The 13,163-nt window shown below is 32.7% G+C and overlaps 2 protein-coding genes across 3 annotated transcripts in view; one reads left to right on the top strand and one right to left on the bottom strand.

Annotated features, from left to right (window-relative positions):
- LOC109598642 (neuroligin-4, X-linked-like) overlaps window positions 1–13,163 on the bottom strand; it is a 284,001-nt gene that overhangs the window by 18,086 nt on the left and 252,752 nt on the right. For both annotated transcript variants that reach the window (XM_049966869.1, XM_049966870.1), the window contains 3 exons: window positions 11,843–11,989; window positions 10,218–11,173; window positions 3,444–3,595 (listed from right to left, as the gene is read on the bottom strand). In XM_049966869.1, coding sequence (XP_049822826.1) covers window positions 3,444–3,595; window positions 10,218–11,173; window positions 11,843–11,989 — 1,255 coding nt within the window. The remainder of the gene's footprint in view (window positions 1–3,443; window positions 3,596–10,217; window positions 11,174–11,842; window positions 11,990–13,163) is intronic.
- LOC109599294 (leucine-rich repeat-containing protein 15-like) overlaps window positions 1–13,163 on the top strand; it is a 35,709-nt gene that overhangs the window by 6,076 nt on the left and 16,470 nt on the right. The window lies entirely within an intron of this gene.

The following is a 13,163-nucleotide window of genomic DNA, read 5'->3' as shown; positions in this document are numbered from 1 at the left end:
CTTATCATCAACTCAAATTAAAGCCAACCTAGAGGATATTGGAATGTGAGAAAAAGGCTGTCCATTGTTTGGAATTGAATGAACCAGAATCGAGGCATTGTCTAAAATTATTGGAAGGTGTGATCTGAAGATTACCATGAACAAGGTTCAGGAAGGAGAAATTGCCAACCAATGATTTACAAAAGAAGAGAAAGTATGGAAAGTGTTTATCATAAAATCTAGTCTTTTATAATTTTTTTAACGTCCTCGCTTGTGCTTCTTCTCACATTGGAGCTTCGTCGTCAAAGAAAGAACTAGAGAGAGAAGAATAGAATAAGATCATTGGAGTTCTATATATTGAAAAACTGGTGTTATTGTGCCATTACGTATGATTTTAGACTCTTAAATAAGTTTGGAAAGAATATTGTTAAAGATAGAAAATACAAAAAAATTAAAAGTGACTGATATTGAAATTAATATTGAATGGAGACTAAATACGTCATTACATATTATTGATATTTTGGGAAAAATCGTTGTTTTTTTAATTTGTCGTAACGAATCTTTCAAAATAGCTTTTGGTTTATTGATTTAACATATATAGTAATAAATTAGTCACCGATAACCTGTTGCAAAATTACAGATTTCTGTATAAAAATCATCACAGTATAGGTAACTTAAGACATGCACAGCCAAATACCACAAAAAAATGTGGTAAACACAAAGTGTTTATCATAAAATCTAGTCTTTTATACTTTTTTAACGTTCTCACTTCGTGCTTCTTCTCACATTGGAGATTCGTCGTCAAAGATAGAAGTAAGGAGAGAAGAATGGAATTAGATTATCAGATATCTATATATTGAACTATATGGTGCCTTTACATATGGTAACAATGTTATTAAGGATAGAAAAATTAAAAAAGTAAAGGTTACTACATTATAATTAATATTGAATGGAAATTATATACATCACATACATCATCGGTTTCTTGTGAAAAACTTTAGGTTTATCTATCTATAGTAATAAATTTACCCTGTGGTAACTTATTATAAAATTACAGGTTACTGTATTAAAATCCTCACAATATGGGTAACTTAAAACTCGTCTGTAATAATAAAATTATTACCAGTTACCTTTTAAAAAATTACACATTTCTATATCAAAATTGTCACAGTATAGGTAACTTAAGATTCGCACCGTTAGATGGCACAAAAAATAGTTAGATGTATTTGCTACACATTAAGCGGTTAGAGTACGTTAGAGGTAATTTGCCTGTCCAGCCCTGCATCCACGAAATTGTGGTACCTCAGTTATTTACTGCCTTACCTTATAACCCTTTAGTTTTCCACCACATATTGGGTGAGTTACTTTAAGAGTGTTTCGAATATTCCATTATAAATTTATTCCCATTGCAAACAAGTTTTCAGAACTTATCACCGATTGAAAACGTGTCAGTCATAACAAACAGGAGACTTATAAATTCAGTTATCCTTCCAAAGACTTTGGCTGACCTTTACCTTACTAGATTAATTCCAAGGTATGTCAATCAGTGTCTAGATCATCATGGAGGTCCAATTAATTATTAGCTTAATATTGATCAATAACTATATTCAATATTTTTGTCTTAATGATCTCAAACTGTGCATGAAAAATTGATGAAATCCAGTCATTATATACAATACATGTGTTTTATTTTCTATGTCACTGAGCATATTACTATAAATTTTAAAATTTTTATTTACCTTTAGTATTATTTAATGACAATCGTTGTTGAAACAGGATTAAAGTATCATTTTTTAAAAGCAGTTACTTAATTAAAACAAAAAATGGCTCGACATATTTAAACTTGGACATTGACGCGGCCATTAATCATTTTTTTAGTAGCGAGGTGCAAAATTTTCAGTAATTATAATCTATTGGACATAACCGGATTTTATTTATTTTGCGTGCACCTCTAAAAACTCATGCAATAATTTAATTTTAACAGGTCGCCAAAAAACGGTAAAATCAAGAAATTTAATGAAATTATGGGGGGGATTTAAGGCAGAACAGTTGTTAATAATGATAGTGTTATAACCTGGTCGTATATCTTCAAAATTAAACATGATTTAATAACCAACTCAACCGTATAATAAACATTACTTTAACACTTGCCCTTAAAACTAACATTTATGCATCTTTAAATTTAATTCGATTATAAAATATCGCCCGGGCACTAAGAAAATAATAAACCGCGACAGTTAAACCGGATTTATTTTCCAAAGTTTTACAGCCAATTAACCGTAACACTAAATCAAATTCAAACATCCGGCTCCGGTTTCAATTAACGTCCGAGGCATTTCGACGATATTAGAAAACCGTCATGCGAGTCCGTCTCGTTTTGAATACGGAACGATTGTTGATAAAATAAGCCCGATTCCGGGTTTATATGTTGGTGCACGCCGGCTGAATTGATAAGTCATGCATCCCGGACTCCGGACTCACCTTTCGCCCGGCCGTGATTAAACGAGAGATGGCCATCGATCCGACGGATTCACTAATCCACCTTCTGGGTTTAGTTTTCCAAAGATCAAACGTGACGAGGACCCGAATTTTACGTCGTTTATTAAAATGCAATTTAATCGAAGCCATCCAGTTACTGAAATTCGACGTCGCACGTTCCGGACCCGGTTCCAGATGGTCGATCCAATTCGTTCGACGTTTTTGTTTTTTTTTTTTGCTAAAGATTAACGATAACTTAAAAAGGCGAAGGCGAGTTAATTGGACGATGCACTTTCGGAAGATTTTTCGTAATTATACAAATTTTCAGCACTTTAAATAGATAAAACAATGTTTGGTTTTCATTATGAGCTATTCAAAGGTCGGGCGAGGGAATTATTAAATTAATTGCGCCATTTCTTTAAACCGTAGTTCATTTAAGGCACATCAATAAAAATCGTAGTCCATAAATCCGGGTTTATTTCGTCCGTACAAGTTCGTTACCTCCAATATTTTTATAACGGAATTAAATTTAATAATGTAATAATCTTAATCATAAAACAGGTAGCATAAAATATTGGCTCATGCAAATGTAGCATTTTGTGAACAATATGCCGTATAACAAGTCTCTTTTATAGTTAATAATAAAATTTGTTGTCGTAACTGCAGTGCAGTCTTTTTAAATTTTAAATTAAAATCAATATGTTCATGAGTTCAAGATTTGACGACAACACAATTCAAACTAAAATTTATGTGCGGTAATAACACATCCAATTTTATTACAATTATAATGCTCCACACTTAAGAGACTTGCTAATATACGATATACTGTTTTAATTAACTGCCTCTATATTTTCGCTAGAACCCAATAACACAACTTTACAGTGTCATAAAGCTGAAAGTTCAATTAGACCCGTTTTTGTTCTTCATTTCCTGCGCCGTCAGTCACTTTAATAACAATGATTCCGGTCGTGTATTGTTTCACTCACCCGGTACGGGCGAAATTCGAGATGTATATCATGAAGGACTCGGATAATGATATTTCAGTTCTGGTGTAATTTTTCGGAAAGTGATTGAAGCCGTCGACCAGGGGGGCGCCGAACAAGTAGGGCAGCTCTTCGCCGTGCACCGTGCCCATCCTCTGCAACAAAATATGTGTATTAATAAAACATTTATAAAAGTATTCCGGTGTTCGGTCGTGCATCATTTTATAATATTACCGGTTGCATTTCACGTACGATAAATATTTTCGCGCCGTTGTCGTGTGTCTCGGGGGAATTTGATTTTATGCTCGAGACTCCATTCAATTCGTACAATGTTTTCGCCGGAGCAAGTCAACGATAAAAGTATTATGTTCGGGTTATTGATAGTTTTTAATACGGAATCGAAATGCCGTTGTTTATGCAAGCTGAATATTTTATTATTCGTGGACGGCCTTTTATTTCGTGCCCGTGATGGTGTAACTTTGTTTGTAACACCTAGACGGCTACGTATTAATATTGAAAGGTTTTGAACTGGTAAAATATTAACGTTAGTTGATTAGAAGCTTTTCAAATTTCCACGTAAGTGTGATCAAAGTTTGCAAACACACAGACGGTTATTGTTGGGATCGATAAATGCATTCGCTTCTCGTAACACAATTATGAAACTTCAATGTGCAGTTTTAATGACGTTAAAAACTAGTTTATACCGAATGTCCCTTTGTAACAACTAATTTTCTCTTTGTAACATTGTTAAAGTTTGTTATTGGTCACTCGTTTTTTCGAATTTGAAGAGGCAACTCAAAAGTTCATCAATGAACTACCCTAGTCCAACTTAATCCCAGTTACACCTTCATTTTATTTTTTCATCTATTTATACATTTATACTTCTATTCATGCTTTCTCTGAATCAGTATTTATAGTGATTGTTTATAGGGTAATAGTGAATTAAGGTTTGAACAATTATTTTTTGAATTTTTTATAGTTTTTTAGATGTCAGTCATGATGGTGTTTTTTCATACGAGAAACAGTTTACGAGACTAATAATAGACAAGAATAGAACCAGAATTTTTATTATACCAGAGGTAAATTCAATTTTAATTATTTCATATAAAATTCAAAACAAAATGTAAAAATCGTCAAAAGTTGAATTCTAGTCTACCACTCATAACTTCATAATTTTTCGACTGATTTTTACTTTCAGTAGTTTATTCACATAAAAAAATTCAATGTGATGATTTTTTTACACCGAATACGATATATGAATTTTTAGCATTGACTTTTATCCAAAAAAAAAACAACTTATGTAATTAAAATCACTGATATCTAAATTACTGGAGCAATCTTAAAATTATATAAATGAAAGTTGTAGAATGTTCACTTATCTTTCATTTGAATGCTTGCTTAGACAAATTGGTCAATTTGATCCCGAGTTACACTCAAAAATATCCGAGCAACTCCAAAAACCTGAAAAAAACCTTCAAATTCATAACTTATAATTTTTAATTCGATTTTCATTTTCAGTAACTTTTTTTTTTAAAAAAGTGTCATATTCACATTGAAAAAATCAAAGTGGGCAAATTTTGTGATTCCTGTTACTTCCAGCACGACATGTGAATTTTCAGCATTGGTTTTTGCCCCAAAAAACCGACTTAATGAAGTTACTAAAATCACTGGAATCTAAACTACGAGGGCAATATCAATATTATATAAATAAAAGTTGTAGAATGCTTTTTTGTCATTCATTTGAATGCTTATTGAGCGAAATTGGTCAATTCGATCTCGAGTTAGACATTAGAAATATCGGAGCAATTCCAGAAAGAGAAAAACACAATAACTTATTTTTTTTGTAAAAGTGTCATATTCACATGAAAAAAATCAAAGTGGGCTTAACTTTGTGATTTCCATTACTCTCAGTACGACATGTGAATTTTCAGCATCGGTTTTTGCCCCACAAAACAGACTGAAGTTATTAAAATCATTGGGATATAAACTACGGGGGCAATATCAATATTATATAAATAAGAGTTATAGAATGTTTATTTATCATTCATTTGAATGCTTGTTGAGCCAAATTGGTCAATTAGATTTCAAGTTATACTCAAAAATATCGGAGCAACTCCAGAAACTGAAAAAACACTGTAAAAGTTATAACTTCATAATTGGTAATTATATTCTTATTTTTAGTAACTTATTTTTTTTTTGTAAAAGTGTCATTTTCATATGAAGAAAATTAAATTGGGCTTAACATTCTGATTTTTGTTACTCCCAGCACGACATGTGAATTTTCAGCATCGATTTTAGCTCCAAGAATCCGACTTAATGAAGTTATTAAAATCCCTGGCATCTAAACTACTTGGGCAATATCAATATTATGTAAATGAAAGTTGTAAAATGTTCATTTATCATTCATTTGAATGTTTCTTGAGCCAAATTGGTCAATTAGATCTCGAGTTATACTAAAAAATATCGGAGCAACTCCATAAACTCAAAAAGCCACTGTAAAAGTTATAACTACATAATTTGTAATTCGATTCTTATTTTCGGTAATTTATTTTTTTGTAAAAATGTCATCTTCACATAAAAAAAAATTAAAGTAGGGTTAACTTTGTGAGATCTGTTAGTCCCAGCACAACATGTGAATTTTCATTATCGATTTTAGCCTCAAAAACCGACTTATGAAGTTATTAAAATCACTGGCGTCCAAACCACCAGAACAATCCTATAACTATATAGACAAAGGTTTTAGAATATTCATTTATCTTTCATTTGAATGCCTGTTGAGTGAAATTGGTGCATTAAAACTGGAGTTATACTCAAAAATGTCGGAGAAACACCGGAAAAACCATTGGAAAATTCATAACTTCATTATTTGTAATTTGATTTTCATTTTCGGTAACTTATTTTATTAATAATTTTGTGGTTTCTGCTACTTCCAACATGATATGTGAATTTCCAGCACGAATTTTTTACATTGTACAAGAATTTAGATTACGGTTTCATAATGAGGAAAACCCTTAAATAAGTTTGGCAACAATGTTGTTAAGGGTAGAAAAGGTACAATTGTTCAGTTAATTTCATTGTTTGAAGTAGTAGCGTTGTTGGAGACGTTCTGTCCCATAAGGACTTAAGTCACCACCAACTTCATCCCCTTCTTAGAAACAGAGTTTATAAAAAATCTGCTTTTGTATTGTTTTGTCAGATTTCACTGAATTTTTGTGGTGTTCAAACCAGAGTTCTGCTAGTTTCCTTGCTGAATTTTACTGTTTATTGATGGTTGAATTATTTGTTTAAATATTCGTTAGAGCATAGTTTTTAAGTTCAATTAAATTTGTCGTTCATTTAATTATTTTATATTTTTATTATTTTGTTCACCTAATATTCATTTTGTAAAGTTGTTATTAACTTGAGGTTTAATTAAATTGTTCTCTTTATTCTGTCTTTCAAAAAGACTTTGGTTTTACCTATTTATCATCTCTAGTAATAAAATTATCAAGGTTGACCCATTACAATTTTACTCCTTCAAACTAGTCCCACATTACTGTGGTGGGTGGTACCACATTAAGAAACCCCAATTTAGCTTCTCCTCAAGATTCTATCAGTCATAAAACTAAAAATTTATAATAACATTATCCATACAAGACTTTAGAAGTGTTGCATCATTTCCCATCCAAGCCATAACATCGTTTCCTTCTATTATCCTTATAACACTTTTTTCCGGATGCTTAAAGGAACAGAAACAGATACCTCACCGGCTGGAATAAAACTCGACGATAACAGGCGACCGTAAAACGTTATGTTAACCGTAATTCCTGCGAATGCAGGACAACTTATCGGTCGTACGGCGGCATTAATGGTCCGCATCCGAGTCAGGAGTGCGGGCACATGTTGCAGACGGATTGTGACATTTTGCGGAATCTTTGGGGGCCATGTGTGTCGGCCCATATGGCGCAATTGTTTAATAGACTGGTCGATGAACGAACTGAATGTTGTTACGTGTTTTGCAACTAGTAAAAATGTTTTTATCGGTTGACGTTCCGCTGTGTACCGAGGATAATAATATGGAAGAAGAAGTAATAAAACAAGTGGCGGCATTAAATGCACATCCGAGAATAATATAATAACGGAACAATGGGACTTCCGCATCCGCACAAAAGGCACGAGAATAAGTCGTGTGCATGTTGGAATAAGACTTAGTGTGGCGGAGCCGCAACGCGAAAATGTGTTTGGCTTTTTTGTCCGGATTAAACGTCGCTAAATTATTAATATTAACGCGAAGGACTTATTTGAATATTTAATTAAATTCTGTATTTGTCCTTTCTTTATGTGGAGCCCCATGAATTCGTAATCTCGTTTAATAACATTTCGCGAGGAGTTTGTAACGCGCAATGGATTTCGCAAAATGATTATATCATTTGCATTTGAAAATTTGGGGAAAGGGACCCAAAAAATTTTATTGTAAACAACGAAATGCGATTATTTTAATTATGAGACAATGTTGTTAGGTACTAATAAGCATATTAGGATTTTCCTTTACACAGCTTGTAAAATATACAGGGTGTCAGGTTTATGTGATAGATAAACATTTGGACTTGACTGTTACTAATATTTCCAGTCCATACAGAGGAAAATCTTATGTGCCAAAAACTCAATTTTTTAATGATTACGTATTTTTGGAAAACTTTAAAGAGAATTTTAATAATAATTTCTATTTAAAATAAATGACAATATTAAATATCTCAAAATTTACCAGAAATGTCATTATATCATAGTTAGAGATAATTTAATTGTATATTTATGGAAAGTTTTATTATTTTCAGTTATTTTAAGGGTAATTTCAATTGTGGTTTCCATTTGAAATAAATGACAATGATGAATATCTCGATATTTACCATAGATATCGTTACATCTTAGAGATAATTTAATATATCACAAATTACATGTTTTTGGAAACCTTAATTATTTTCTGAAATTTTGAACTGAAATTCAATTGTGATTTCCACTGGAAATACATGGCAATAATAAATATCTCGAATTGTACCAGAAATATATCAGTCGTTGAATCTTAGTTAGAAATAATTTAATATAACAAAAATTATATATTTTTAGAAAACTTGATTATTTTCCGAAAACTTAAAGAAAAATTCAATTGTAGTTTTCGTCGAAAATAAATGGCAATATTAAATATCTTGAAATGTCCCAGAAATATCGTTCTATCTTGGTTAGAGATAATAAATATTCATATATTTTTGGAAAGCTTGACTATTTTAAGTTTTAAAGAGAATTTTAATTGTAATTTCTATTTGAAATAAATCACAATATTAAATATCTCAAAATTTACCAGAAATGCCGCTATTATATCTTAGTTAGAGATAATTTAATTATAAATTTCATTATTTTTAGAATGAAAAATTTCAATTGTGCATTCCATTTGAAATAAATTACAATATTAAATATCTAGAAATTTACACAAGATATCGTTATATTTTAGTTAGAAATAATTTCATATATCATACAGTATATATTTTTGGGAAGCTTGATTATTTTTCTAAATTTTAAAGGGAATATAATTTGTGGTTTTCATTTGAAATAAATAGCAATATCAAATATCACGAAAATCAGCGGAAATTTCGTTATATCTTTGTTAGAGATAATTTAATTATATCTTTATGGAAAGTTTAATTTCAGAAGTTTTAAAGGGAATTTCAATTGTGATTTCCATTTAAAATAAATCACAATATTAAATATTTCGAAATTTACACGAGATAAATCTTATATCTTAGTTAGAGATAATTTAATATATCACATATTATATATTTTTGGGAAGCTGGATTATTTTCGGAAATTATAAAGAAAAATTCAATTGTTATTTCCATTTGAAAAGAGAAATGAGGATATTTAATATCTCGAGATAATTTAATATATAATATACAATAATTAAATATATCATAAATTATATATTTTTAAAACTTGATTATTTTCCGTAAGTCAAAACGAAATTCTGTTGAAGTTTCCTTGTTGGTAATATGTTGAAGCCTTCTTTTTTGTGATAAGTAGCTTATATCATATAAAACAATGGTTGCAAAATGTTTTTATCGTTAGTCAAAACTGGGATATTTAAGTCAGTTTTTTTTCTATTTTCTATCTAGTCTGGATACACTGACAACAGACAAAGACATGATTATGGGGCATCCTGTGCAATAATGATTATGTATATTAATAGCAATGATAAAAAAGTGTTTGTAAAGCACTCTTTAATCATATTTCAATCTGCATAATGAAGTATGAATGTGTAGCGAGAGGCAAATACCCTTGTACGTTGCATTTATTGATCGTTTGCACGAGTACCTACTCATATCTGCACTTTGCTCAACTTCAAACATAAAATTATAATAATTATAGCAGCCGTGCTCTAAAACTGATTGAAGTTCACCCCGATAAGCAATGACAGATCTGCGACCTGAATACACCTGAACGCATTTTAAACGTTTCGTACTTTTTTTTATACGCTGAACATAAAAATGATTGATTTTTTAATTTAGCAATTTCGCGGGACGCGTATTTTTATCGTCCGGACGTCGAATCTGGCTGCAGTAAAATGAAAACACCCGAGCAAGGCAATAAAAATACTTTCGTGACTTTACTGAGCTATTACTCGGAGAAAATTTACTTGTATAATTCTTTTACAGCCTTAGGCTTTACGACTGGTATTATTGCATTCATAAAAATTTATATGATTGATTTTGAATGTCTTAATGGAGGGAATACTTGACGGTTACGTACCTGAGGGTAGTCGCCGTCTTTGGTTTGGTAGTCGAAGACGTAAAAGAACGTCTTGGCCAGGCTAGGCTCTTGTCCCGGTTGTGGAGTTTTGGCACTCAACAAATCACCGGTTTGCACTAACGGAGCAACGAACTGGGCGTCACTCAGAGCTGCCACTGCGGCATCCCTAGTGTTTATGGGATGCTGCACCGTACGTTCCCAGTCCGTGTACTCGTTCACGACGGTGAAGAAGATCTCGCTGAGGTGATAGGTGTACGCGTTACGCACATAAGTCCTTATTATCTTGTCCCTTCGGTCGCCTTCGAAGCCTTGTTGGATGTCGTTGGACGAAAACCTCCACAAAGCCTCACTGGTTACAACTCCGAAGAGTAGGTCGTAGGGGTTGTTGCCGCGAGGCACCAGAGTGGCCTCGCTTCGCTTCATGTTGGCGTTCACCGCCCCGACGAAGTTCTGCAAGTCGGACGGCTTGAAGTAGGTGACCAGCTCCTTGGCGAAGTCCGCCTTGATCACCACCCCATCGACACTCGGCCCGAAAGCGCTTAAATAAGCCGGGGGTACCACCTCAGCTTGTAGTATGTCCTCCAGTGGGGTCTCTCTGAGACAGTCCACTATGATCTCGTGGTCCTTGCCCACGTCCTCCGGTATCGTGCAATTAACCTCCTTGGCCAACTTGACGGCGTAATTGACCGGATCCTCAACCAAAGCCCAGGAGGAGAGGGCCGAGCCGGACAGCAAGATGGTGCGGTGAAACAGTCCAGGCATCACGGTGGGGGAGATCATGAGGAAGTTGATACAGGCGGCCCCGGAGCCGTGACCTGCCATGGTCACGTTGTTGGGGTCACCGCCAAATAGGGCAATGTTTTGTTGGATCCAGTGCAGGGCCGCTATCTGGTCCATCAGCCCGTAGTTGGCCACTCGGGCTTTGAGATGGGGTGCGGGGTTGGCGTTTAGAAAACCTGCAACGAAAATCACGTTTGTTGTGGATTAATATTAATAAAAATTCCCTTGTATTTATTTATAGTGGCAGGTTTTAACGGAAACATGAGACGCCGCACAGATTTGAATATAAATTGATGGTCTCGAACCGCATCAGCGTCACGGCACCACCGACGCCGTTTTAAAGTCTTATTTTTATTTAGTCTACCGTAAAAGGAACGGTGAGAGGTTGTTTAAGATGATGCTTTTGATCTTGTTTTCTATCGTTTTTATGCAATTATCTGACCGAAATGCGATAAAGGGGATTGTCTTTATAGACGGTGAAAATGGTAATTAAGTGTGAAGGGCGACTCTCAAAAGAAATTTTAAATTCATCGATTGTCAAACATTCAATTTCACGGTTCTAAATATGTGTTCAGTATTTATGGAAAGCTAAATTTATGCGAAGGCAGTTGATGGTTGGAAAGGCTCCCTCTCTTTGCACACGAAATGGATTTTCCAGTTCGCATTCTTTGACTGTAGTGCTGATGCGACTCCGGAGATCATATATGTTGCTGTCACTATACAAATACCGTGCATTCGACTGCATCCACATCAAAAGAACCGGAAATATGCCCCAAACCACGAAATACGAAACCGAATCTAATTACTTGTTTCAGTACGTTACACATCGATGACGATTTACTTACCTAAAATTCCTAATCTATAATTTAACGTGACCACGACCAGATCGGCGTACGAGGCCAACACGCTGCCGTCGTAGGGATTCCCCGAATTCCATTCGAACGACTCCCCATGAATGTAGACTATCACAGGATGACGAGTTTCCGTGGACACTGGAACAAATAAAACGTAAATTAACTTCACCATTATCTCAGTTTTAAGATGCATTAGCGGACGATTCTTTCGAAATAGTTTTACTGCACTTAACAACGCGACTTTCTTCCGTTAAAATTGGCAAAGGACGTTCGCTGTAATCGTGCGGATTAAGTTTATGAACTGTTCCAAAAACACTCAAGTCTTAACTACACCATTATTCATGACAAAGCCTCCAACCAAGTACGCTAAGCGTCTTGTGAATTATTTCAAATAAAAATCATACACCAAAGGCATTATATTGCCAAATATATTAAAAATAAATTTTAGCAAACTATATAAACTTAAATATCGTTATATCTTAATTAGAGACATCTTAATATATCACATATATTATAAATTTGGAATGATATTTTAATAAATTTTAAAGAGAAATTCAATTGTGGTTTTCATTTGAAATAAACGATAGTATTAAATATCTCGAAATTCATCAACTAAGATATAATATTTAAAGATAATTTATTATATGACAAATTATATATTTTATTTATATATGACCTTGATTATTTTGCAATATTTTAAAATGAATTTGGGGGATAATATTAAATATCTCGACATTCCCCAAAGATATCGTTATATCTTTGTTAGCGTTAATTTAATATATCACAAATTTTATATTTTTGAAAAACTTGATTGTTTTTTGAAATTTTAAAGCCACTTTCATCTGTGGTTTCCACTTGAAATAAATGAAAATATTAAATATCTCGAAATTATATCTTAGAGATAATTTAATATATCACAAATTTTATATTTTTGAAGTTTTATTAATTTCTGAAATTTTAAAGGGAATTTCATTTGAGGTTTATATTTAAAATAAATGGCAACATTAAATATCTCCAAATTCACTAGAAATATAGTTATATCTTAGAAAGAGGTAATTTAATATATTATAAATATTTTTGTAAATCTGGACTATTTTTTGAAATTTTAATTAATTAATTTGTGGTTACCATTTGAAATAAATGACAATATTATATATCTCAAAATTCACCAAGAATATCGTTATATCTTAGTTCTAGATAATTTAATGTATGTAATTTTATATTTTTGAAAAGTTTGATTATTTTCTGAAATTTTGAAGGGAATTTCATTTGTGGTTTCCATTTGAAAAAAATGGAAAAATTAAATATCTCT

This window comes from Aethina tumida, chromosome 4, assembly GCF_024364675.1.
Source record: "Aethina tumida isolate Nest 87 chromosome 4, icAetTumi1.1, whole genome shotgun sequence".
Lineage (NCBI taxonomy): Eukaryota > Metazoa > Arthropoda > Insecta > Coleoptera > Nitidulidae > Aethina > Aethina tumida.
The sequence above is the reverse complement of the archived record's forward strand: the minus strand, read 5'-3'. Positions and strand labels throughout refer to the sequence as shown.